The sequence below is a fragment of the Rhea americana genome, unplaced genomic scaffold (assembly GCF_003343005.1).
Source record: "Rhea americana isolate MKP2758 unplaced genomic scaffold, rheAme1 scaffold_37, whole genome shotgun sequence".
Lineage (NCBI taxonomy): Eukaryota > Metazoa > Chordata > Aves > Rheiformes > Rheidae > Rhea > Rhea americana.
Genome location: NW_028186501.1, coordinates 6,498,281 through 6,525,961, shown reverse-complemented (window position 1 = coordinate 6,525,961; position 27,681 = coordinate 6,498,281). Strand labels below are relative to the sequence as shown.

The 27,681-nt window shown below is 43.5% G+C and overlaps 2 protein-coding genes across 9 annotated transcripts in view; one reads left to right on the top strand and one right to left on the bottom strand.

Annotated features, from left to right (window-relative positions):
- RAB3IL1 (RAB3A interacting protein like 1) overlaps nucleotides 1–27,681 on the bottom strand; it is a 69,476-nt gene that overhangs the window by 6,028 nt on the left and 35,767 nt on the right. For 2 of the 8 annotated variants that reach the window (XR_014896806.1, XR_014896807.1), the window contains 3 exons: nucleotides 10,955–11,084; nucleotides 3,579–3,726; nucleotides 3,383–3,497 (listed from right to left, as the gene is read on the bottom strand). Coding sequence is in view for 1 of the 8 variants with exons in the window: in XM_085312897.1 (XP_085169023.1) it covers nucleotides 10,955–11,084 (130 nt within the window). In the remaining 7 variants the exon portion in view is untranslated. Of the gene's footprint in view, nucleotides 1–3,373; nucleotides 3,498–3,578; nucleotides 3,727–10,954; nucleotides 11,085–27,681 lie in introns of those variants that run through there. The other 6 variants (XR_014896802.1, XR_014896800.1, XR_014896805.1 and 3 more) reach the window with 6 other exon arrangements.
- On the top strand, nucleotides 1,011–23,646 carry FADS2 (fatty acid desaturase 2). The gene is made up of 12 exons (XM_085312905.1): nucleotides 1,011–1,499; nucleotides 8,732–8,842; nucleotides 10,207–10,404; nucleotides 10,835–10,936; nucleotides 11,851–11,976; nucleotides 14,529–14,589; nucleotides 15,122–15,198; nucleotides 15,428–15,525; nucleotides 18,103–18,199; nucleotides 19,622–19,701; nucleotides 20,736–20,861; nucleotides 21,284–23,646. Exons 1-12 carry the CDS (start codon nucleotides 1,293–1,295, stop codon nucleotides 21,333–21,335), a joined length of 1,335 nt encoding a protein of 444 aa, XP_085169031.1. The 5' UTR covers nucleotides 1,011–1,292; the 3' UTR covers nucleotides 21,336–23,646.

Sequence of the window (27,681 nt, the reverse complement as noted above, 5' to 3'; positions counted from 1 at the left end):
ATATAGAAGGGATGTATGTTCTTCTACGTCACCCTCCATTCCTATAGCCTGTGTAAGAACCCTGGATGAAGAAAAGGAAAGGACTAAGAACCTTTTAGATCTTCTGCTCCTTCAAGCCAATAGCTGCAGGCAGAAATGGAGTACCCCTGTGCCTGCTGTAAATTATGGCTGGGGTCTGGACAGAAGCACAACAAGACTAGGGCTGGGGACACTTCAGGGGTTCACCAAAGGAGGTGACCCCATATGCTATGTATGAGCTCCCTCCTTCAAGCAGTGGGATATGATAGGTGGTTAGAGGGCAAATAATCACTGTGAATTAAGGCATTTTCTGGTTAACCATATGTGTTCCTTCCCCTGCCTTGCAGGACCATCTCAGAACACAGCACTATTGAAACATGAGACAGGCAAAGGTCTGAGCTATGGAAAGGCAGTTTGCTCCAGAGAAACRCTTATATGTTATAACTTCAGAGATGCAATCTGTGCCCCAGCATATTTGAAACAGCGAGTATATGAAATCTGCTTAGAATCAGCCAGTGCCACTATAGAAAGTAATAACAACCCCTCCATTTTAATTGATGCAAAACAATCATTAAGCAGAGATGCATATCAGCAGGAAAGCGGTGGGTCATGATTGCCTTGTCTTGGAGAGCTGCCAAACATATCTTCAAACACATGAAGGACAACAGTGAAAATGCTGTTCCTCTATGTTGGTGTTTAACTGCAATGCCTTGCATAACCTAACAACAAGGATTATTTTATTATGAAGTGCCCCAGGGCAAAGAAAAGACAGTACTGTCCCAACTCGCTCGGCGGGTTCGCGGCCCCGGCCTGGACCGCAGCCGGCTTTTCTCTTCGAAAGATCGCGCAGGGCCAATGGCAGGGCCCAGCCCGGCGGCCGCGGGGCCCCGATTGGTGCAGAAGCTCTGCTGATCGCTGTGGCAACCCCACCGCTACTGAATGGAGGAGGATGCTTGGGAGGTGGGGGGAGAGGAAGGGAGGAGGAAGGGGCTGAGCTTGCCACAAAACAGGGCTATGTGCGAGGAGAAAGTCCGCCAGTGCGGGAAAAACCAACCTAGGGGGCACTTCGGAGCAAGCGGCGAAGCCGAAAGATTGCAAAGGGGCCAGGCAGCGAGACAAAGAGAAGGGAGGACATGAGCGAAGGAAACGGGATACAACAGGGGATCAGCTGAGTTAACCCACGCAAGAAAAGCTTTTCCCCTCCCAGCACATCCACAGGARGTGCAGGGCCGGACTCCCCGTTCCACCGAGAAGACAAAGCAGGAGCTGGCCCCATGGGGAAAGGGGGGGAGAAAGGAGAGGAGTCAGGGGAGCGGGAGGCGCAGCTCCGCTTCTACACCTGGGAGGAGATCCAGAAGCACAACTTGAGGACGGACAAGTGGCTGGTGATAGAGCGCAAGGTGTACAATGTCACCAAGTGGGCAAACAGACACCCTGGGGGCCACCGAGTGATCAGCCACTGCGCCGGCGAAGATGCCACGGTAAGGAMCCACGCACAGACACACACTGCTGCCTCCAGGCTCCCAGCAGCAGCCTCTGACAGRTCATTTCCTTCCTTGTGGCTCTCGAGAAGTGAGTCAGTCTTTGCGCAGCCCGCTGTCTGCCTTTCTTTCCCCATCTCTCTTAACACCTGCTGTACATTCAGCTCATCCCTTTCACTGCTTTAGCACCAAGGAGCAAAAAAAGGCTGGTACGGACTGATGYAAATCCTTGGTAATCAGCTCCATTGATCCATGGCTGTTTGCAGCATCTGGAAGATTGGTTGGTAGAGATKGTTTGGCTCAGCTCAAGTCCTGCTGTTTGCCTTTGTCCCTTGTTTGTGCTGGGCCTGGAGTTTTGATTTCCTGATCCAAGCATCCCAAGTCTTCTCTTCTTCGGTGGGTAGCTTCTGCCATGCAGAGTTATAGCAGCCAAGCACAAGAAAGGGTTAAATAGGAGACTGTTTCAAAGCCTCTTCTGTGAAGAGGGCGAGATTGAGGCTTTAAAACAAGGAGCTTTTTAGCTTTTTCCCAGGAGGGAATTCTCTTGAGATTTTTGTTACAGGTTTCTAAGGAAAAAAAGAGAACCATTCGCTGCTGCTGCCACAGCTGCTTCCTGCAGTTGGTTTGCTGTAGCTACCTCTCACGTTTCAACAGCTTGGGGGGGGGTGGAAGCTTGAAAAAGGAATAAGCTGCCTCCGAGATTTTTGTCTGTGGTTTCCCCCAAAGCCACCTTCTTCRGAAGTGTATCCAGAGAGAATGTGCTCACCCAGGGCACCAGCCCTTAGTTAATAAAAATTGAACTGTCTCAGAGCTTTTTCAGAATATGTGCAGGGTAAGAGCAGGAGAGACCAAGCTGTAACATTAACTGTTTGTCTTCCACAGCTCTTAGCACCCTAAGAAGGAGACTGGGTGTATGTGCAGAACTAATTAGCAAGAATTACTAATGCTTTTCACCAATCTACATTTGCTTATGGTCACCAACTCTGTGGTTATTCTCCATTATTTTCCTTAAAGTGCTGAGATGGATTTTGATGTTCCTACCCCCTTCCAATGGAACCACAGAATCAGTGGCTTTTCCTGTCTAAAAGAGGGAAATGGGCCAGTTTTTCCTTTCAGCTGCAGAAGTGCAGGCCTGTTGAAACCAGAAGAGTTAGCACTCCTGCCCCCAGGTGTTTAACTCCAATACCTCAACTAGAAGTCAAAAAGTATTTGGTCTTACATTTGCCTCCAGGCTTTGCAAGAGAGACTGAAACACAGATCTGTGATCCTGCCACTCTTGATCCTCCTTGTCTCTCCTCCCACTTCCACAGAGTACCTTGAACATATATAGTAGGACTGTAYGCAGAGCACATGCCATGAAGGCATGGTCTGAGAGTGCTCTGAGACCGACCATCCTGCATGGAGCACTGRAAGGGAATTGGCATCTGTTTTCCAACTACCCTACAGTAAATAACASTGCCAAAAAACTCTTGCTCATTCAGGATAAGAAAGCCTTGGCCTTGACCCTGCCAAGGCCTAACTGACAAAATTCATTCTGTGCTGCAAGATATCACAACCGGGAGAGCTTAGGGGGAGGAAAAGGCAGTGATAAAAACTTAGTTCAATACCCTGCTTGATGATGTGTGTGCTCCTCTGCTAACTCGTAGCAGGGTGTTTGCAAAAAAACTGATTGAGTAGCTCCCATGACAGCTCACACGTTCAGCATGCCCAACTCATGCTGGTCAGGTTAAGAGTGCCGAGACTAGCTTAGGCATGCATTTCCCCTACAGGTACTAACAGTGCTCAGAATTCATTCATTCCAGGCCTTACCTTAGCATATTGATGCAGCATGCCAGGCTGAGACAACCTGTTCTGGTATCACATGATGCATGGTTGCCTTTAGAAAATGGGTAAGATTTAGAGTATGCAAGGGTACTTTGCAGCCTCTGTCTTTTAGAGATGTGGAAGGTGCTTCCTCTGATTGCACTGAGCACTTCAATGCTCAACTGCAGTTCATACCTCAACAAAACAAAGCTGCTTTTACCAAAAGAAGCTGGGGTAATTCCCACTTGCATATTACCATAAGACACCTCAACTTACCTGGCCAGTAGACCACAAAGTTGGGAGGTTGGGTATAAACTTCACATGGCACTCTCAGAGTGTATATCTTCTACCTTTTTTCTCTATCTCCTCCAGCACGGCACTGAGGATGGTTCCAAATATCAGGCAGGTGCATTGCACTTGAGACCTATGAGTGGAGGAGATACATGAGAAGTAGCTAACTAAAAAGGTACTCCTTTGTAACCATAGCTTCCTGTCCACCGATGGTAAGAGTATTCAGGAGATGACATTCTCTCTGTTGCTCAGAGACTATACTGAAAAGGCCCCTTCTCTACCTATATCAGTTACATGTACGCGTATTACTTSTTAGCCAGCTCCACTTTCCTACTGCCAGAATTTCCTTCACGACATGGGCTTGAGGCAGCTGTAAAGTGCAAGACTGGTAGCATGTTTTCATTCAGCCCAGAAAGAAGCAAGGCTATTACGTCCATAGACAGAGGAGACAATCTCTCTCCGGAAAAGTCATGACAGAACTTTTATGAGCCTGATTTGACAACAAATAGGCTGCTGGCAGGAAAGCCAGGATAGACAAAAATACCTTCCAGGYTGTCAGGCAGAAGCTGCAGTTGAATTGCCCCCCATTAATACCACAGGAATCAGAGAGATCTCCATTACTGTCATCAGGTGGTAGCCAGCCAGATTTCCAAGAACTCTTTTTCTTTTTTATTGTTAATTAAACAATATCATATCAACGTCCATTATCACTTGTTAGGTGTTCACTCTGTCCTGTTTTTCCTTTCTTGCCTTTTTTCCTCTCAAACATTCCCTCCCAACCTCATTCTGATCTTCCTTCCTCTTTCTTTCCCTTTTACACCATCTGCTGATGATACCAGGCAAGGAAACCAGCAACGAGACTTAACGTTTTGGTGAAACATTCATGAAGGTTCGTCTTTGGACCAAGGGCAAAACACTACTAGTGCTGGAGGCACTCGTAAAAGTCTTACACTGTCTAGAGCCTTACTTGATCATCTGTGGCAAGTCAGTCTTTTAATGTCCTGTCAAAGGGAGAGAACAGTATTTTTTAAACTCAGGACTGTGAGGACCAGAGAGGGTGAGGTGGGTAGAAATTATGGTAAAACAAATGACAGATCTTGAAAGTAAAGACGGAAACTGATGGGTCAGACAAGGATTCCTCCTCGTGGGAATATCCAAAGTGTCCTCTGCACAGGGCTGTAGTGACAGCTTTGCTGATCCTAGAGTTTTACCTTTATTTTGACACCAATAAAGTAATACCAGTCGTGAACCCAATGCAGTCAAAAAGCACGTGTCTCACTCAACATTTGAAGCTGGATAAGTTTTGCCAGTGGGGCAGTCCTCATGGAAAAGCTGAGCCAGATGTTCCCCTGTGGTAGCAAGTATCAATTTATCTCTGAAATTGGTCCCAAAAGGAGGCGGTTTGGACACTTTCGTGTGAGTTTTAAAAAGAGCATTCCCACGGGGCTGAGAGGACACCCAGTGCTCTACAAAAGATGTGCACCTCAGTTTCATTTCTGTCATTCAGGTTTTTTTTACTCCATGCATTGAAACTCTGAAATGACTTTTTCTTTTCTTTACCACTTCTCCTATAGTCTCTGGCATTTTATGGCATTCACAAGCCTTTGAATTATTCCATAGTATTTTCTTTCTCTGCTGCACTTCTATCCAGTTTTTCCTCTCTGCCTCCCCATGCCCCATCTCTAACTTCTTGTATATTATTTATTTAACCTCAAATTAAATGACTGAGATCAACTTTCTTTCTCCCTTCTCATACCTCCATAGCAAAATTTCTGTGATCAGAGTATTATTTTGAAGCTCCATCCAAAGTGTCGGTGTCRGATGAAAGTTTCTATTGATTTTGGTGGACTCTGGAACTAAGCTTGTTGGCTGGTATTTTTTAATACTAGGGTTAGCCTTTTAATGTAAGAAAGCTTCCAGAAAGGTCAGCTGGATACAGTGAGTACTTTCCAGTCTGCTTTTCCTGTTTAGAACAATAGGCAAAATTTGAGTTTTCAGGCAATGGGACAAAGGAAGACAGGCTGCAACTTGGTACTTCTGGCTTCTGTTTTTGAGTCTATTTTTTTTCTGTACCTCAGTTTTATTCAATCATAAAATGAATAATATAAAGATTTCGACAAGATGAGAGGAGACTCATTAGCCAAGATGACTGACAAAGTTAGGAAGACAAACTTTCTCCAACTACCCCATCTTTGAAATCATTGGCCTTCTGGCCTTTGTGAGATCCATTGGTTTGTCTCTGCAAAGAGTGAAAGGCATCAAGTTTTCACTAGACAGAGCTTGATGAAGGGGGAGCATAGAGGGGCAAAAGAAAATAAGCCTTCTTCACAGCTGGAGCTCTCAGGCCAGGTGCCATCTCATAGAGGAGGAATTTAGACATTTAAATGTAGTTTATTATGGGGACCTGTACAGCAGGCAGTCTCAGCACTTCATAGGGCTACATCTTTACAGCTCTCCCATGGGAATTTCTAGAGTTAATTCCAGTTCTGTGGAGCAAGGAAAGGGCAAGGACAAAGTAAGAGGTCCTGACCTTTGTCATCTTTCTCTCACTACCTCTACCTTTGGGGTAAAAATTCATGCCATGCCCTGTGGAGGGAAGGATGTGTAAGATTTCACCATTAGCAACAGATGCATCAAATACACACTTCATGCAGGCATAGGTAGGATATGGGTACATGAAAACATATAGAAAGGGGAAGGAGTAGGGTAARAGAAGAGCCCATTGCATTAGAGGGAAAACTCCCAGACCCTAAAGAGGACTAAAACAGTGAGAGGTAGTGAAGTCATTGGTCCTGCGATCAAAACAAACCACAAACAGGGCATTGCGCTTCGGTGTGGGAAAAGGTATCAAAAGTCTTGAACATATGGAATAAAAATATTATTCCAGCAGGATTTCCTGCTTTCCCAGCCTCAAGAGCATACGCTGAAGACAGGATTTATTTCACAATTTTGCTGAGGCACCAGTAAGATTCTGCAGTTGAAACCTAACAAACTATGTCTATGATCATGTGTTTGAGAGACCATAGTAAAATATATCCAGCAGTCAAGGCATGTACCACACAACAAATACTCAAGCAGTCTCRCAAGAGATTTATGGGCCTGTAACAGAGACAATTAACTGTACACCACAGAACCATAGAAGTGACAAGCCTTATCACTTGTCTTGATAATTATCAGCTCATCACAATTGTTAACCTACTTAGCGTGTTTCAGACTAATGACTAAAGCTGTTCTCTGGTTTAGGAGCTTTTTTGAATGGGGTCTTCACCCCTGTAGGCTTTGATAGCAAGCACTTCAAAGCAATTGCTTGAAGTTCTGGTATGCAACCAAGTCTTTGTTTGCTTCTTAGAGACTTTGTAAAGACATTTCTACTTGGACTTGCAAGGAAAATCATGGAGATAGATAAAATTAACTGTGTAATATCTAGAATATGGAGGAGTCAAGATAGCATTCAGCTATTCATCTTATAGAACAAAAAGAGCAATCCAGTCTCCCAAATGAGAAGCCAGCACTCTGCTCAGCTATGTTAGTGCTGGGGTCCTCAGAACTGCACTAGTAGTGCTTCTGGTTCCACAGGTACATCTGGGTTTGATCACCTCAGAGTTTCCATACACAACTACTGCAGACAATACATTATGAAAGTGGGAATAGAGACCTTCAGTTTCTACTGGAACAGCTGAAGGAAAACAATTTCCTCGATTTCTCTGCTCTTTCTGTCGTTTGGTCCCACCATCTCCACCTCTGAAAAATGGGCTCAAGGACCCAGACAGTCCAGATCTTTCTGTCTTATGAATGTTTCCTAAGGTCATTGCCACATCAGGTAAAACATCTGTTTGCAGTTGGAACAACCTACTCTAGGAAACTTGCTCTACATCTAACTAGGAGAGCTGTCTTTCTGTTTTCGCAGCAGCGCAGAGGGTTGTCATGATGTGCTTATAGTTGTCTGKTGAGAAAAAAAAATGCTCCCGGGGCAATCACTAAACCCAAAATGAGTGGTCCTCTCTCAGGACCACAGCAGAGATCAAAGACATCCCTGAAAACAGGCATTTCTTAGAGATCACCAACACGTCCTTGCTCAGAACAGCAGAAATATTTAGAAAGCAAAAACAGCAACACAGTTCTTGAGTAGCCACAATCCGTAGGATTTTTGTTAGTACCTAATACTTTCCACTTCACACTATTCAGGGTTTATAGCATAGAAAGAGAGGTATCACAATGGTGGAAAYATATAGTGAATCAAGGAGACATACTGGATTCATAAGGCAGCCACACACACACAGTTTCTGATTTAGATTGTTTTTTGAGGGATAACATAATCCTTTTTTTTCTCTGTAGACAGTTGTACAGGACATGTAAACTTCCCTTTCAGATTAATACTTTTCCCATAGTCCTAAAATATGTTTAGCCTACCAGACTCCTAAACCATGTTGCAGGAAAACCAGRGTCTGAGCTGGTCAATTTGAGGAAACATAATTAAAAAGAAATGAAGTTATCAAAAACATGTAATCGTACTTTGATGGAGTTTTTTTTTTTTTTTCTGATTTAGGTCCAAAAGGACCTATGTCTATTATTAATACATTCAAAGCACACTTGGTATTTATAGAGCAGGTCCTTCAGCAAGACCAAGGTCTATGGTGAATACCTATTCACCTATGGGGCAAATAGTCCATTCTTTCCTAGTCTGCACTAGGTGAGCACCAAGGCGCACATAATATGAAAAAAAAATCCACCCTATCTTGAATTGCCTCCTGGCAGCAGACTTTCAAAGGGTATTTATATCCTAATGGGGATTTGTACAAATTCCTATCTGCCTACCTTCCAAGGGAATTAGCAGGATTTAAGTATTTAGTTGCTTATGAAATTTCTTGCAGTGCCTTTCACCATATATTTAGAGAGTACCCCAAATCTCACCATTCACTTCCTGCTAGATAAGCAATTTCAGCAGCCTTTACTAGTACCATACTGAACAGCAATCAGAGAGACAGGAATCAGAGTCCCACACCACTTGTTCAGAAGAGGACTCACACAAGAGACTGTTGCAGAGAAGGACAGTGCTAGAGATGGAGGGRAATGGTGTGATGGATAGGAACCAACAGTTACTTCTGAATTTCACACAGTTACTCATATTTCTACTCCAGGATGCATTCCAAGCCTTTCATATCAATCCCACTTTGGTGCGAAAGTTTCTCAAGCCATTACTTATCGGAGAACTTGCTCCAGGGGAACCCAGCCAGGACCGAGACAAGAATGTGAGTATTTGTTTCTAAACTGAGATTTGTAATAGGTATGTTTGAGGGTTTTTTTTTTTTCTTTTTTTCTTTTTTTTTCTCTCAGGATCTCTTCCAAGTCTCTATGTGAAAAAACATTGGACAAATTATAAAGCTCTCTTCATTACAGGCAGCGCCAGAGAGGGAGTGCCTGAATGCCTCTGTGCAGTGATGTGCACATCCCACTAGAGATTAAAAAGTGCATGGGAGGGAGGTGGCACATCAGACTGGCAGTACAAGCCTTTCCTTTCCACAGAGCCGCCAGCAGCTCTGTCTGTGGTAATCACGTCTGATTTCTAGCAGCCCATTCCAGATGCCCATACCGCAGTGATCCCATCCTGGAGGAAAACAATGGACTGAGGAATGTGCACTGGGAAATGTGTGCTAGCTCTTGTGGCTGGTGTCTCTCCTGTTCTCTGGGGACCAAGTGCTGAAACACATGTCATTGCTTGCGTGTTATGGAGGAAGGAGAGGGCAAGGGGGGGTGAGAAGGCTGRAACAACTTCCAAAGCAAAGTTGCTAACCACCTCAACAAGACAAATCTCTTCCACTGTTTACTCCACAACTCCCCTTTGGCAGAACACCCCAGGGGAACTCCTGCTTCAAGACTCAAACCAGCTGAAGTGAAACAGCGGCTTAGGGAGCAGCAACCCAGCAGAACTCCTCACCAAGTTGGCCTCAAGGCCRACTCTGTATCCCTCCCAGACAACCCATTCATGCATTATTCAAGCACTAGGCACAGGTACAGCATGGCTAACTCCTGCTCTGAAACCCAATCTCATCCTGTTATTCTTAGTTGCCTGTGGTTATGGTGTATCTCTGTCACTCACCATATAAGCAATGACGGTAACCAGCTCTCACTCTGGAATGCCCTTTGTGAACAATTGCACTTTAGTTGACCCACATATTAAATAGACCATAGCTACTCTGATATTGTGCGTTCATCACCAGAGCTCAGAAATTATCCATGAGTAATGAGATTGAATTCTCTCTTTCTCCAGCTGTCTCTTTAATACTTGTAAAGCTCSTTGAGACTATTGTGAGCAGATGATGCAGCTCTCAATGCAGCAAGGTAGTGATTCAAAGCAACAGGCTTAAATTACCCTCCCAGCTCAGGGTGCAAAAGGTCAGGATATGGGCTCAGACCAGCCGGGAGCTTATTTATAGGGAGGTGGGATGGAGAACTGGAATACAGCAGAAGTATGAAGACAGATCCTTGCTTACTTAGGGGGTAGGCCAGCTACTGCAAGAAACATCCTGGGTACTTAGTATGGAAACTAGGCTTCCTAAAGCACATTCAGACTTGTTATAACATTTATGCTGGGTCATCTGTATCCATTTTGCAGTCCCAGTTGGTGGAGGATTTCCGGACCTTGAGGAAGACAGCAGAGGATATGAACTTATTCAGAGCAAGCCCTTGGTTCTTCTCCCTTTACTTGACCCATATCATCGCAATGGAAGCTTTGGCTTGGTTAATGGTTTCATACTTTGGTACAGGCTGGATCACAACTCTCATCCTTGCCTGCATCCTTGCAACTTCCCAGGTGAGAAGTAGTAGGCACAGAGCATACTGGCTACCCAAATTACCCTGAAGGAGGCTGGTGCACACTCAGTTTCCATGTCAGATTAATCACCAATGCAAATGAGAAAAACATTCACATTACACCCGCCCCACTGTGCCTTCCGATCACCCCTACCCACTGCTGAATACCCCTCACACAAACCTCTTCATACCTCTTGGGCTTTTCCTTCCACGTAGCCCCCTCCACAACTGAAACTGAGATCTTCCCCTTAACACTTCCACTGATTCTCTATCTCCATTTCTCTGTCTGTCTACCCCTCTCTCTCTCTCGCTCTCTCTCTCTCTCACACACACACTCACTCACACAACTTGCCTTCCATCTTTACTTGCTTTTTTTTGCTTAACTCTGATTTCAACCCGCTTTCTAACTACTTTATTTTCCTTCCTCCCAGRCCCAGGCAGGTTGGCTGCAACATGACTTTGGACACCTTTCTGTCTTTAAGAAGCCTGTGTGGAACCACATAGTCCACAAGTTTGTGATTGGGCACCTGAAGGTAAAGRTCATTCTGTACCTAGGGCACTRTAGAAGCAGCTGCATCCACTTGCTTGGACTGTGTCAAAGCAGGAGACGGCAGGTCTAGGCTGTTCCACAGTGAGCCAATTCAGGCAGGAGAAATTAGTGGCCAATTCTATGTTGGACTGCTGTGCAGAAGAGAGAATAGAGTCCAACCAACGCTGTTGCAGATCACAATAATTCCACAAGTTTCAGTGGAACTGCACCAATTTATCACGGCTGAGGATATAGCTCATCAAATTGCATGAAGCTCTATTTCAACATCCTGTTTCAACATTCCCCATGCCCTCCACCTCCCTCACAGTAAGGCTTGGTAATTTTTAAGTGCCCCATACAGCTATATCCTGCCCACTCAAGGTATCCACAGAACTTCTGTCCTCAGCAAAGTCCAGTGCAGTTGAGGCTTTTCAGTGTCCAACTACAGAAGGAATTTCTAGGGGATGGTTCACATCTCTGGCCATTCTTACAAGTCTAGTCGCTCTTGCCTCACTCTTCACAGGCACAGACAGTAGAAGGAAACCAGTGGCAGTAATTAGTAAGGTAGCAAGAAAAAATAAGCCTACCATTCAGCCACAAATAACAGCTTCACCTGTGGGAAAACACAGTGACACATAATTCTCTAAGGTATCACTTTCTTGCCTGTTCTGACAATTTGGAAGATCTTTAGCCACGGCAAAATAGCCTGACATTACTAGTTTCAGTGGGCCCATACCAGCAGTCTCATAGGAACTGACAGTTTAACCAATTACTGTTTACTGCTATTTTAAAAGTAGGTAACAATTTGGGCATAATCAAAGTCACCCTGTTTTGGTTTACAAGAGTGAATGGATAATGTTACCATTAGAGGAGCCATGCTTTTCCATGGGTTAACTCGTTGTTCTTGTACCTACCCAGGGGGCCTCTGCAAACTGGTGGAACCACCGTCACTTCCAACACCATGCCAAGCCCAATATATTCAGGAAAGACCCAGATGTGAACATGCTGCATATTTTTGTGCTTGGAGATTCACAGCCCGTTGAGGTAAGGTGTAAAGTGGAATAGCATTGCCCTAGAAGGCTTCAGAGAGTGTTTCTCCAAAAGCAGGAGTCAGCTAGTGTTGATAGACATGCACATTGCTTGAAATGCTAACCAAAAAAAAAAAAGGACTAGGACTACATTTTTGAGGGCGCAAGCCAACAAAGCTGAGTTAGAAGGGTATAGTACACGGAAACATTCTACTGATATAGGCTACCCAGAAATGGTTGTACCCCTCCTTCACTCCAGGGCTAATTCAATGACTGACATCTTGACTAAGTCCATGGGGCTATAGTAGATTACAGTACTCACTCTCCTGGAACAATTTTCTTAGAGTAACTATGTATTAACGTGTTGCACATGGAGTAACAGGCTATATTAAAATGTTTTGATTCAATCTATCCTTCCACAGCCAAAATATTTACTGTTTACTGYATAGAAGTCTGCATGAAGGAATAAGGTACCATTCTCAGTTTTTGTACAGTAGAATAACAATTCTAGTTTCTTTTTTTTTAAAAGAAAAAAAAAGACAAAGATGTCAACAGAAAGTACAATACAGGGAAATATGAAACGAAAAAGTTAATGCTTTCTCAGCTGACTGTTATACTACGAAGAAAGTAGCTCCAGACATATTGGAGAGGCCTGCTATCTGGATGCATACAAGGAATGTCTTGTAGACACAAAATTTTTAAGAGATAGAAAGGTCCATTGTATATGATTAAAATGAAAGCCTTCTCCTGTAGTTTAAAAAGTCACTATCCAGAAGGTGTCCAGAAGACATCAATACCGTGCTCTTAAATCTGTGGGTGTGTCCCATTTTAAAATCCCATGCCTGATAACTGGGTTTAAAAGTAGCTTGTGGTTCTGCCACTGAAGGGAAAAACCCAGAATGCAGACATGTATGGTAACAATGAAAACTGGATCTTTCTCCTACAATGCAGCTGAAATATGGCCAGCATCAGTGTACCGTAATATTCTTCCCTGAAATCTCACCACAGTGTGAATTGACTGAGCACTCCAGTCCAACACTCAAAATTATCAGAAAGCTCTTTCCACTATCTAACCAGAACTTCTCTTGGTGAAGTTTAACGTGGTGGTTACAGCTGCTCACTCTGAGCTACAGGGAAAATTTAAATTCCTTTTATGTCAGTGACCACCGAGCAGAATTAATCTGTCACTTATTTGTACTCCTGCCACTCTTGCTATTAGTCTATCTTTACTTCTATAATCTACTGATACCAGTAATCTCCTGTGATTGCAGCAGATATCCAGTGCAATGTGTTACAGGGTTCGGGTAAAACCTTGTATCAGCTTTCCTGACTGTAGTGCTACCAGCTCTTAGTTCCACTTGATGCGGCTGATTCACCAGCGCTACAAGGCTTCCCCTCATTGGGAAGCTGCTGTGCTGGAAGCAAAAGTGTGAGTTCTCACCAATCTGGATTCTCCATGTAAGCTTCTTGTGTGAACATTCCCGGTGCCCAAAAATGTTGGGCACTTTTCTACCTGGTTCTAGGTTTTTAACTAAACGGATGAGTTTAAGAGCCCAGATGCTCTCAGCTGCCTCTTTTCACTGAAGAAAAGTGAGCACCTACAGGAAGTAATGACCAAAGGTCCAACCCTGTCTTTGGAGAAACCCCTCCATTTCCTGTATCTGCTGTCTGTAGGTGGACCAAAGCAGTACAGGACTCAGTGCAGAATAGCTGTCAGTGACAATGCTCTMTTTCCAATCTCTTACATGCCAACTGTAGTGACACAGACATTATAGATTTGAACATGTCCATGTGGCTTCCCATAGTTAATAGTGAAAGGCCACCCTAGCTCTCCCACTCTTGGTACAACAAGCTTTACAGGATCTGTTTGATGGCACAAGTTCACAGCACTGATGACTGCATAAGTCCAAATGAATCAGCAGTCAGGACATTTGCTTGGAAAACTAACCAAGGTTCAGTGCCTTGCTCTGCCATCCTGTGTAATGACTTACCAAAGGTCCAASCTCTTTACACCCCATATTTGTAAAAGTAATGATGGAGATAGATAACAGCAACTCTTATCACAGCCACGGGCATGGCAGAAGGTAGAGAAGTGCATAAAAATGCTATCAGGCTGTCAAGTGACAAAAAAATGATCTGTATATCAAGACAGAACACTTTAAATAGGAATTTATACCTAGCACAATTGGGAAGGCAGGATTTTTATATATATATATATATATATATATATATATATATGTACACACATACACATATATAAAAAATGTTTGCAGTGTGGAGCAGCCCTAATCTCTGTCTACGATCAGCCAACATGTTTTGAAACACTCTCACAAGACTCTAGCAGTAATGCCGGAGAGAAAAGTAGGGTTAGATAACTTTGTACAGGTTAATTCCTGCTGATATTTAACCATACCAAATACTTTWTAATCTTTATTGGTGTGGGAACTAGGTCAAAACTCCCCAGTTCCAACTAAAAAGAGCTAATAAATAAAGAAGTATTGCAGAGAATATCCTCTTATGTATGGGTGTCATAATCCAAAACTGAACTTTCTCATCTGTGTCCTGTAGTATGGCAAGAAGAAGCTGAAGTACCTGCCTTACAATCATCAGCACGAGTACTTCTTCCTCAGTGAGTATCTGCACTGTCCTCTTCATTTTTCCCTGTGGTGAGGGGAGTTGAAGGCTCTTTACTTTCCAGACCCTGCTGTGTTAACAGAGCAGTTCCTTACATCTCAACTCATCCTTCTGTTCCTAGGGCTCGCAGTGCCTTTAATGGTTTATTTGTACAGGTCCACAGTCAGTTCAGTATATCCTCACTGATATCCAAGCTTTCTTAACGTTGCCAGTACAGCCATTTTACATGGCTTTGCAAGGGAAGCAGCTGAGACTGGGAACTAATCTCAGCATGGGAGTGGCTCCATAGAAGCACTGTGGGTCACCAGTCAATGCTTTTTGATACCTAAAGATGAACGGGCATGAAGAAGAGACTCCTTCACAGAGAGGCAACTATCATCTTGGGGTTCCGCCATTACCAGCACACGCCTCTCTGACCGATGCTAGGCAGGCTTTCCTGGCACCAGTTCCTAGATCACTGGCTTGCTCTCATGTCATACACTTTTGCACTTCCTTAGATGGCTGAAACATTTCTGTTTGCTTTGCAGTCTTCCCACCTCTGCTCATCCCTGTGTATTTCCAAATCCAAATCATCTCGACCATGATCAGGCGCAGGTTCTGGGCGGTGAGTGAAATGTCCTCCCTGTTCTTGTGTGGCCTGGCTGACTCCTAAGGCATCAGACTTGAGCAGGGAGAGAGGCCAATCATCTCTCCAGTGCAAGGACAGTTGCCAGAGGAGGATGGACAGGGCATGCTTTGCTGTACTAATTATCCAGTGTCCCTAACGTTACCAACACAACCRTGTTAAGTGAGATAGGGCAAAGCAATGCCTAATGTCTTCTCTCTTCCCCTAGGACCTGGCCTGGGCCGCTAGTTACTACATGCGCTACTTCATCACGTACATCCCATTCTATGGCGTTCTGGGATCCCTGTTTCTCCTCACTTTTGTCAGGTAGGAGATAAAGGGCCTCCCTTCTGCTCTCCCCTCCCTCCAACATCAGACTAGCAGAGCCTCAGCTCTACTGTGTCCCATGGCCTTCTTTCTTTAGGTCCTCTGCAGACATCTTCCTAATTCTGCATTAGCCTGAGTATTTTTACCGCTTCGCTTTCCTCCTATCATTGCCCAATTTTACCTTCTCTCAGCAGAGCTGGTTCTGTTGCTCRGCATCTTCCTTGGTCCTTGTGACAGCTCAGGCAGGATTCCCCTTTATTTCCTCATTCACTGTTCCCACAYACTGCCCGATCCCAACACACTTGCACATTTTGCACTTTCACCTAGGCTGGATCCTCCCAGAATACCTCAGGTAACCCCATTCACTAGAAAGGTAACTCAGGAGTCACCCAAAGCACTGCCAGCCCCTGGGAGTGAAACACTCACCACTTCACAGAATCACAGAATAGCAGAGGTTGGAAAGGACCTCTGGAGATCATCTAGTTCTACCCTCCTGCTCAAGCATGGTCACCCAGAGGACAAGGACCACTTCTCACAGTTCAGCAGAGTGCACAGTCAGTGTACTGCATGCACATATGTCATTACTTCCACACACTGACACAGTCAGTGCCCCAGAAAGCTGTTTCACAAAGCAGAACAGCTGCTCCAGTTCGAGTTCTTCAAAGCTACATTTCATCCCTCCTTAAATCTATGGCGAAATATTTCTTAATATAGCTAGATTTTGACTGATCTTCTAGTCCTTTGTGATTACCAGACCTCACAGTGTGCTGCTACCAGTGCAGAAACAGTATTATTATGCTTATTGCTGTTTAACTGATGCACAGAGTTCAGTGAAAGACCTAAAACATGAACTACAGGCATGAGCTGCTAAGTGAATCAAGCATGGCAGGGCTTAGAAAGTTTACTCACTGGATGGTTACAGTATTCCAGATGGCAGCACTGAATCTGTATTTCTGTCCTGCATGTAGTTGCTTCTAGTCTTCTAGCTAATAGCAAAGGGCTGCGTTTAGTTCCATGGCCAATATTAGTTTTAAGGAATCATTTTATCACAATAAGAAACACTTTCTAAAATATTTCAGTTTTTGAAGAAAAGGAAACAGTGACAGACGTGCAAAAACCTTCATAAAATCAGAACTTTCCCTTCCACACAACTTAATATCTCTGTTCATGATTTGAGTCTTCGCAATTGCAGAAGACTTTGGTCAAAAGACTGGTTTGTGTAAGTGCTTAGCCAAACTCTTTGGTGTTAAATCAAACTGAAAAACTTCTAACAACCAGCCTGCTATTTCTATCACTGTCCTATTCTGATTAAGCTAAAAATGCAAGAAGCAATGCTTTCCTCTTGTAAAATTGTTTCCAGTTTCTCATGATTCATCAGGCGACAAGGCAGTAAGGAAAAAGCCCCAAGAATGTTATAAAGCAATGCAACCTTGTGAGCAGCCCTCCCATTGCTCAGAGAAAGCGAGATGCTTATGGAGAGTCACCAGTTTTAATCAAAATACACAAGGTATAAAGTCAGATAAAAGCATTTCCATTTTGTTTTGACTTCAGACATGAATAATCACTAAAAAGGTGAGATTTTTCTAATCAGCTGGTGTACCACATAACAGGATTCATTCATCCTCTAGCAGATAGATAAAAATACAAAGCAAAACAAACACTCATCAAAACCACATCTGCACTTCAAAAAATTCTGAGACCTTGCTTCACTCAGCTCTCTTCCTTCTGYGGCTCTGTGACATTACTGCTGGTGAAAGTAGAGACTGAGATCATCTACTCTTTCAGAGAACCAGCTCAAAGACTATATCAAGGACAGCTTCTGGACATCTGCCTTGCCRATGTACATCTCAACCCGAGACAGAGAAACTGCTTTGGGCAAAAATAAGAAAGTGGGTTTCTAGAGACTATTCTACAAGTGCTGAAAATGCAGTCATACACCACAAGAAGTAAACAAGCCACTCTAAAGTGATAAGCAGCCCAGTGCAGAGTTGAGAATTATGATAAAGAAAATGGAGAAGAAAAGACCAAAAAAAAAAAAAAGGAAAAGAGGGCAGGAGTAGGGGAAAGGGGGGGCAAAAAAGAGACAAAAGAACTGGAAGCCCCAGTCTGCTGAACCAGAAAGTTAACACCAATGGGCAGGTGAGCAGGTGGATTTTGGAAAACAATGTATATCCAGCAAGTAACTGGAAAGATAAAAATAGTTCTACTAAGCATTTCTAAATCAGGACTTACTTTCTCAAGTGACTAGATTATCTTTATTTACGGGAAAGGGAAGTAGTGCGAAAGATCAGTCTACTTCTGAGGAAGAAAAATCAAGCAGAGGGTTAGCACAGTAGGACCTCCTGGTTATAGTGAACTGTAATTGCACTAGTCCCAAAGCTACAAAGAGAGCAAGAGAAATTCATTGCAGAAATGATTCTCTCCACTTTCCATAGAAAGAGATTTGTTTAGCTCCATGTCTTGCAGAAATACTTCCTTCACATGCAATGCCTCTTTCTGCTCCCTGTAAACCCCCTCTCTTGACCTCATATCTTGATCTGCAACATAAAATGTCATGCTTTTTCTCTATTGTTGAAGGTTTCTGGAGAGTCACTGGTTTGTGTGGGTCACTCAGATGAATCACATTCCAATGGAAATTGATAGTGAGAAGCACAGAGATTGGCTCAGTTCTCAGGTAACTGGGAGGGAAAAGGATACCTCTGACTCCATTCACCCCACAATGGATCAGCTATATATTCAAAGAGTGGTTGCATTATCGCTGTCCCTAGCCATCTCTCACAATACTATACAAAGTAACAGTGTATGGTCTCTGCCATCAGCATGTTCCCCCTCGAACAAGTGCTGATTCAAGACATGGAAGTCCAAACTTCTGTGACAAGTACAACAACCAAACGATTATGTTCTGTTCCTTCAGAGCTGAGGCAGTGTCAGGTTCAAGAAGTGTGGTTAAAGTTCATATCTTGGAAATAAGGTCTGAAATGAAAGCCAGCTGCTTTCAACATCTTTTCAATGCCTGGCCAAGCACATCCACTCTGCTGAAAGATACCTCTTATTTGTAGTACTCCAAGTCTCATTCAGACCTAGAGGGTAAGGAGAGCAACTTTGCTRCTGGTCCTATGAATTTGGTAAAAACTGAGCAGAGAAAAGAAATCGCTTCACGCATTAATTACTCTAGTTGGGGTTTGTAGTTATTAATGGGGCCTTGAATACRAGCTTTCAAAGTCTTACTGCTAATTTCTCTCCTTTTGTGCTTCACTAAAGTACCTTCATGTTTGTTTAACACTGAACACGTGAATAGGCTCACTGAAGTCATGGGAGCATTCAGATGTTTATCTTAAGCATTTGCCTATGCACTTTATGTAACTGGAATTTGTAGACAGACTCAGAGAGTGATTTATAGAAAGAGAAGTAAAATGTGTGCACGACAGAGTTGAAGTGTGARTGTGTACGAAAGACAGAGAGAAGCCTCTGACACTGACGTGGCTTTATGCTGCATCTTGTGGGGTGAGAAGGGTATGTCTTCTGTGGTTACTGTGCAGGATTTACAGCTTAGCCTGTTAAGAGTGTAAGAGGATTTTAAGAAAAACTACCTACGTTTTACAATCACTAACAGCCAGAGCAGCTAAGAAAACATTTTCAAGGTATTCAGAACTTGCACTTAAACCAAACACAGTGGGCAATAACTAGACATAATGGAGAAAAGTAGGCTTCCTGTGCCCATCTTTTTTTCCCCTTTGCCTTCCCCATCTTGGCCCTGTTGTTAACTGTTTTTCAACTCAGCAGCCCAAGATGCATGTCTGTACTTGGACTGATGCGTGACTAGTCACCAAATGTCCCCGAATTACCTCTTCATATTGTCCCTTTTACCACTGTTGAAACCTCCAGAAGCAATAGCAACACAACAGACCCCGAGGGGATTAAAGCATCCCTTGCTCCAACCAGCCGGCTCAGCATGTCAGCCTTCTGCCCTTCAACAGCTCAGGGGTGCAGTAAGACACAAGTCTTTCTCCAGCCACTGTCACAGGCAAGAAGAACTTTGTGCTGATTTTAGGGTGAGCATTCACTAATATTCACAGCTGCTTTCTTGCCTTCACAGCTGGCAGCCACTTGCAATATTGAGCAATCCTTTTTCAATGACTGGTTCACCGGGCACCTGAATTTCCAAATCGAGCACCAGTGAGTATGGGCCCAGAATCACCTGGCCACTACCAGCTTGCCACAGCTCTGGACTTGAGGCAAGGGAAAGACTCCTAAAGGCACATGTGTAGGGGATGGGAGAAAGTCTGTGGAGTACTACTGAACATCAAGAAGAAAAGAAAATCCCAAATTAATTCGGGTCATCTTCTCTTTCTACCACCAAGCATGGTGTCTTTTCCCTCTTGCWACTAAATACTTCAGCCCTCACTCTCAATTTTAATCACTGGTTTTAGCTAGATACCAGTGGTAGGGATGTGCTGATTTCAGTGGCTATAGACTCACACTCCTATGCTAACTACTTGAAGCTTAGTGTCCATTTCAGAAATTTCCCCTCCCTGACTAAAAGCACTTTCAGCACTTATAGTCTTGGGGCAGCCRTGTGGGACTGTGTACACTGCTGGGTACCAGGTTTCAGGAAACATGTTAAAAAACAGAGCTATATGGACAGCCAGTTACGAGTGGCAATACAAAATGTAAAAGAGCGTATTTATGGTTCAATTGATTGCCTTGGAATCTAGCCYGGAGAGAAATTAAATGCCTGTTGAATAGCACAGGGTAAGGTGATTCCAAATTCTTTATCTGCTTCTCTATTCCATGAACTTCCAAATGGAGATCGCTGACAGGTCCATTTGGCAAGAGACATCAGTTATTGCCCAAAGGAAATGGGCAGCTATCTCAGTAGACTGATGCTGTTTTCTCACTCTTGCTTCCCTCACATCTCACTTGCGGTGTCCTCTTTCTCCTAAAACAGGCTTTCACTATCTTTCTGAACATGGCTTTGTTTTGAGGCATGACAGAGCAGTGGGAGAATCAGTGCATTCAGTTTTCACAAGCCACCTTGAAACAGAGGATTGAAAAGCATAGTTTTCTCTCTCAGCTTTCCTTCTGTCTGCTTGTATAGCTTAGGGAGGAGGCAGTAATAATTAGCCACTAGGAGAAGGCAGAAGGAGATGCCCATCCCTCAGGGTTCAGCTGCAGAGTTCTCAGGCTTGTTTTCTCTCTCTCTGTTCAAGCCTGTTTCCAACGATGCCACGCCACAATTTCTGGAAGGTTAAACCTTTGGTGAAGTCATTATGTGCCAAGTACGGAGTCCAGTATGAAGAGAAGTCTCTTGGAAAAGCATTTGTAGACATCMTTGGGTAAGGGCATTTTAATACCCTCTGCACCCCACAATTCATTCTTACGGGAACATCCTATCTTTTGYATCACAGCAAAACAGTACTAGAATTCAGGACACTATGGACCCCTGAGAAATACTGTGTCAGTATTTCATAATCTGATGTCAGCTAGGATAACAACCTTTATATCACGGTCCAAGGAGCACCTGCAAAATGTTGACTCTCAGCAGAAATGACCCAGCTCCCCTGACTTAGCGGAGCAACACTGGTTGACAACATATGGGAAGGTGCCTCACTACATCATGGGGAAGAAAGTGTGTAACTGTCCACCAGCGCAACTTCTGCATCCTCACATTCAGTAACAGGCTCTTCCTTTGTAGAAAGGAAACAATGGAGGCAAGATTCACAGGCCAAGCACATTCCTCTTCTTTTTCTTTCTACAGGTCCCTAAAGAAATCTGGAGATCTCTGGCTGGATGCCTACCTCCATAAGTGAACTTGAATCTTAATGGGGAGATGTGAGTGCCAGGGAGGGATGGGGGGGAGGGAAGGGGTGATCACATGCATGTCTTTTACTATCAGATTTCAGTCTRTATCCRTGTGCAGTTTGAGGGGAGTTTCCTGTCTTGTGAACTGTTACTGGGATGGGCTCAGACAAACTGTTTAATACAGGCAGATTGAAAAACATGCTTGGCATAGTCTTCAGAAGATGAAACACAACACCTTTATTGCACAAAACAGATGGAAGGGTGGGAGAGGATGGGGAGAAGGAGTGTTTAAAAAGGGGCACAAAATCCATCCTCCTCCTCTCCACCAAATAATAATAATTCTAGCTCTACCTGAAAACACACAAGCCCTTGATTCACAGACCCATGTCATTTGTCAGGCTTTGAGACCCTCTGCACTTGACCAATATTTGCAATCTGAGGACACCCAAGTCAATTTATACSTCTTTTCTCTTCCTCATCTTTGTGCAAGAGAGCTTAGAGCAGTTTCTTTTTGCTGTTAAGGAAAATTAAAACAGTCCCGATAACCACCACAGTAGGAAACTCACATGGGCTGTGATCCYCAGCACCCTGCCTGTGGAAATCACCCTCCACAGGAACTGGCAGGTGCTATATTGAGTGGCTATATTGGTKCTGATGGCCCTGTTGTGGTTTTGCCAGAGTCTCCATTTTTCCTGTCATCTTTCTCTCTCTAATTATAGCATCACTTTAGTAAAGGCTGTGATACTGATCCTGCACCACTAACATCCTAGTGCCACTAAGTGAGGGTTTTAATACGGGACTGCATCCATAGCTGCATTTTTGCAGCCACTTCTAGGGTTCTGCAGAAGAGCTCCAGGCTGAAGCAACMTGATGTCTCCTTTGGGGAGAGGGACTATTTTCTTTCCCTAATGAGCATTGGGTCTGGCTTTACAAGGCCCATTAGAAGCACTATGATTGTCAGTAACTTGCATGCAAAACACAAGCAAGTCACACAGGGCAAGCCTTACTCATTGCCCATCAATTTTCTGCAATGCTCCAATGTAACTACAAATGGCTTTTTTTTTTTTTTTTTTTTTATATATATATATATAACCGGAGGAGAGCTGCTGGGCAATAAATACATTAGGCAGTGTGACTCAAAAACACTCAGCTCTGCCTGCTTGCACATGCATTGCAGAAACCGAAACTGTTTCTACTTGTCAGAGCCCAGGAGCAATACCCAGTAAAGGTCTTGGAAACAAGCACAAAAGAAAAGAAATTAAGTTCTTCTGGGGGGGGGGGAAGAAAGAAAGAAAGAAAGAAAGAAAGAAAGAAAGCAGCTACCCACTCATTCAACCTAGCCCCTACATCCTTCAGGGATGCAGCTGAGAACAGGATTGACCAGGTGATGTGCAACCTTCCATAGAAACTGCTGAAAATTTGTCTAAAACTCTTTATGTCCAATACTTAATTACCAAAATCTGTTTGGCCAGTCTAATGGCTCTTCCAGAGGTGCAGCTGAACAGCTTCCAGCTGTTTCTCTAACAGGGAACCTAATCCAAAGCCTACTCCAGGTAAGGAGCAGGCTTTAGGGGGTTTTAGTTTAAAATTTAATAGGTGGAAAAGAGACAAACATATTCTTTGGTTTATGATAGCGGGCTATGATTTCCAAAACAGTCCCTAACTCCAGAAAACTTCAGAAAATGTATTCCTAGCCCTCAGTTTTGGGGAGAAAAAAAGAAAAAAAAAAGAAAAAAGAAAGAAAGATCAGATTACTGTGTTTGTAAATGGAAACTTCAGACCGAAAAGTCACAGGCAGGATTATCACTTCACATAGCTACTGATACTTAAGGTTTGTAAAGGGCTTATCATTTTGGTGTTGTATACCTTTAAGGTAACAAAATCCAAATATCTTGAGGAATGGTTAGGATGAAAATTTATTGTCACAGGGTGTCTGAAGCCCAGCCAGACTTTGAACAGTTTTTATAGTTGATTTCTAATAGCATAAACTATAACATACTTCTGGGTGCTATAACTTCTTAAACAGGTATTAATGGGTTAGTTTGGAATTGTGGCTAACACTCTTAAGAATGCCTTAATATCTCCATCTCCTTCTGACTCCCTGAATGTATCTCACTGTCACTGCACCAGCATGGGACAACGACAAAAACACAGCAGCATCAGCAATGTTATCKTCTAAATATTCATCTTATTTTTCTGATGGTTCATATTTTTTTTCACTCCTCCAGTTCTTGTTTCCAGAGCAAACCTCTTCTGAATACAGGTGCCTATTTCTCACTAGCTCTGTCCTTTTTTTTTTTTTTTTTTTTTTTTTTTTTTTTTCTCTCTCTCTCTCTCTCTCTCTCTCTCTCTCTCCTTTCTTACTTTTCGTCTTGGAAAATTCTTTGCCTTTTAACACTTAGAGAAATTGCAGGAGACTAGTAGCTCAGCCTAGGTAACATTCAGCAGCTTGGCTTCCTGTCTGCCACTGACCAATCTACTGGAAGGACTGCTTTTCACTAAAAGAACAAGTTTTCAACCCAGTAACCTGGCCTAGCAGTGCCTGGGAGATAGCAGCTACAACTGAGGATGGCTGAAAGACTTTGAAACATTCCAGGAGAGCAACCATGCTGGCACAATCTGCAGAAGGAAAGGGAAGCTCTTCACCTAACGGGCAATTTTTTCCCCATGACTTTAGCACAAGATATCAAAGGGAAGAAAGGGGGACAGAAGAGAGCCTGGTATTTGCTCTTTCTTGTGCTCCCAGACCAGCTACTTGCTTCTTTCAGACCCTCAAAATTTCCTTTTTGATTAAGAATGTTCAGTTGCTAAAATCCAGAAATAAAAAATTAAAAAAAAAATGTGCAATGTTACAGTCAGAAGTGATTTCCAAGTGTCATATATTGTTCTTGCTGTTGCAAGATGAAAACATCCTTTCTGGAAAGAAGAGCAAGTCACCAACCCTTAGTAACTGACAGTGTATTTTTCTTATTGGTACACATGGACCCAGAAAGTTTGTATTGTGAAAATGTAAGATGCTGATTACTCTGTCAGATGAAGCCTCTCTGGCAGCCTTGCTCATATGGTTTCCTACCCCCCTTAAAAATCCAGCCCACTATCTCTCAATTTAAGAAATTTCAGATGTACCTTGATATACAAGTTCTCCATGCATTAATCAGAGAAAATCCAAGGGATCCCTGAAAAAGAGCCCTGGAAGCCAGRAGAAGTCTGCCATGTTGTAATTCCAAGTAACACCACTCTAAAACCTGATTTAACCAGAGATGTTCTAGAAATTTCAGTAAAACAGCAAACTTAAGCCATAGGTGGACGTAAAAGTTCATATGACTTGGCTGGGYTTTGGCCCCAAATGGGACAAGATACAGCAATTCCAGATGGGTACCCCTTTGCAGGCTCCAATCTGTGATCAAAACACAGAAATTTAAGTACAGTTTTGCCCCAGCTTTCTCAGAACTAATTAGTCATCTGAAAAAGGGCAAGGTGATATCTCTTCGGCTTTCTCTCTTGATACAGGTCATTCTTTTGCCCCGTAACAAGACAAACACACAAAAAAATCTCTAAAACATGCTGGGAGCTTGTCAGAGCTTGCAGATAAACCCAGCTGAATTGCAGCACTGGCTACATGAGCCTTTTGCAATGAACAGAGGCCGTAGGCAGGAAACACACAGTTGTTTTAGGTCAAATAATGAAACAACAGGCAGGAAAGGGCTGGCTTTGCTTCTGTCCCATCACTTGTTAGCAGGGTTCATGGACAAAGTTAGAGGACTGTCACGTTCTGAGATATTTTGCAGAGAAAGGCTTTCATTCAGACAARTACAAGGAAGGCAACAAAAGCCTCTGGGCAGGAGAGAGAGAAGGCATGTGTTTTTGGAAAGAGTACAGAGCTAGGGAAAACAGRCAAAGGGAACGGGCACAAACGCCTAAGGCAAGAAAGGACAGAGCACTGGCTCGAGGCAAACAGCAAAGACCAATTGCAGCAGTGGCATGGAAATCAACTAGATGTCTCAGAGCAAGCTGGATCTTGCACCCACTTCTGCTTTTAGAGCAAGGCCAGTACAGGTATAAAACATACAGGGCCTTTCAATAGCTTGTTTCCATCCCCTGCGAAGCATGGGCTTCTCCCATATCCTGTTAAACTGGGTTTGCCTGGATCCTCAGCCAACAAAAATTGTTTAATGCCATGGGTCTGTGCCAGCTTAGTGAACCAGCAAGAGGTCTCACCTCCTATTTTCAGGGAGAGGCACAAGGAGAGTGAGACATCTTGCACCAAAATTTTCTTGTTCGCATGCATTTGCAGAGTCTAAAAGCCCAGCTCCTTACTGAAATGGGCTTGGGAGGCTCAGAGCACCAGCAGAGCTTCACTTCTCCAGATACCATCACTCCTGGTTGCAGGGGAGAATGGAGGACTCATTCTCTTCTAGAATCTGGCTGACCGAATTTTAAGTCTTCATTAGAACAAAAGCATCCTTTCCTATAACAAGCTGTCCTGTCCTAGCCATGGCCTGTTCCAGCAGATGCTTTTCTAAGAAACCCATCTTAACAGAGCCCTAATACTTAGAATATTTTCTAGCTGTTTAGACACAAAAACCACATTTATAATAGGACAGATCCTGAATTATCTCATTCTTTAAAAAAAAAGAAAAAAAAAAGAAAAAAGGGAGTAACTCAGAAGGAACTATTTTTTCTAGTGTATTCTACTGCTCAATAAAATCATAACTGTTTGTTGATCATAAAAATGCTTCACGTGATTTATTCAGCCACATCCAGAGCCACTGCTGTGCTCAAAAAAATGTTTCCTCTTAGCATGCCTCCAACAATAGAGAACTATTGAAGATTAGTACAGAGAAGCCAGTGAAACTAGTTAGGACATTTCTAGGATGTGAGTGTCACCATCCAGGTTGGGCACTGAGGTCAAGAACTTGTATTCAAATTCAGAATTCTTAAAGGGTCAGGGTCTTTTGCCACAAAGATTGGTTCTTAGGGCTACGAAGATGATCAGAGGGCTGGAGCATCTGCCCTATGAGGAACGGCTGCGAGAGCTGGGCCTCTTCAGCCTGGGGAAGAGAAGACTGAGGGGGGATCTTATCAATGTGCATAAGTACCTGAAGGGAGGGTGTCAGGGGGACAGGGACAAACTCTTTTTCAGTTGTCCCATGTGACAGGACAAGAGGCAATGGGCAGAAATTGAACCACAGGAAGTTCCACCTGAACGTGAGGGGGAATTTCTTCACTGCGAGAGTGACGGAGCACTGGACCAGGTTGCCCAGAGAGGTTGTGGAGTCTCCTTCTCTGGAGATATTCAAGGCCCACCTGGATGCAACCCTGTCTAACATGCTCTAGGTGACATTGCTTGAGCAGGAGAGTTGGACTAGATGATCTCCAGAGGTCCCTTCCAACCTTACCAATTCTATGATTCAAGTCCAAATTGCAGCTTTAGTCTTGTAATTGCTGTTCTTGTTTATCACATCAATCCAAAAACAGATCCCAGACTAGACCGGGAACTGTAAAAACACCAGAGARGCTAACACTAGCTGCTTTGGAGAAAACGAGCTGGAATTAGATCTACTTATTACGACTTTCCCAGTGATTGCTTAACCGTGAGGTTTTTTTTGAGGAGCAGTTTGCCAGTGACTATGAAAAGCTCTTTATCCTCTTGACAGGGTTAAATTAGTGGAATGATTTTTACTATTTTGACAATAGACTGGTTTCTTTATCAGTCTTTACAAAAGCCAGGAGCAATGCCACTGTATACCTTTGCTTTGGAAACAAGCACCAAAGAAAATAAATTCTTCCTGCAGAAAAGGAGCTGCCCTACYCCCACCCCATTCAACTCGGCTCCCTGGCCCTTCAGGGAGACAGCTGAGAACTAGATTGACCTAGTGACTGGCTAGTGATATGAAACCTTCTGTAAAAGCCTGCWATAGTATCTCAAAAACTATTTTCTGTCCACTGATGGCTCATCTGGAGGCGTAGTAAGCAGCTTCCAGTTGTTTCTCTAACAGGAAAMTTGATCCAAAGCTTGTTCCAGACAACAACAGACTTTAAATCATCCTAGAGGCCTTAATAGAGCCACATTTAACAGAACCAGGATCGTATTGGTTCATGCAAATAAATCCTCTTGAACCCTACTGTCAGTTGCAGGAGCACACAGCAATGGACAGAGGCTATGAGAAGGAATCACACAGGTTGTTCCAGATCAGATAACAAAATGATAGGCAGGGAAGGACAGTCTTTGGTTATGCATTGCATTAAAACAACTTACTGCAACTTTCCAGAGCACATATTAATTGCTTCATAGGCAAACTCATTCTGCACTAAAAGCATCAGATGAGAGGACGTAGAGCTTAAAAAAAAAAA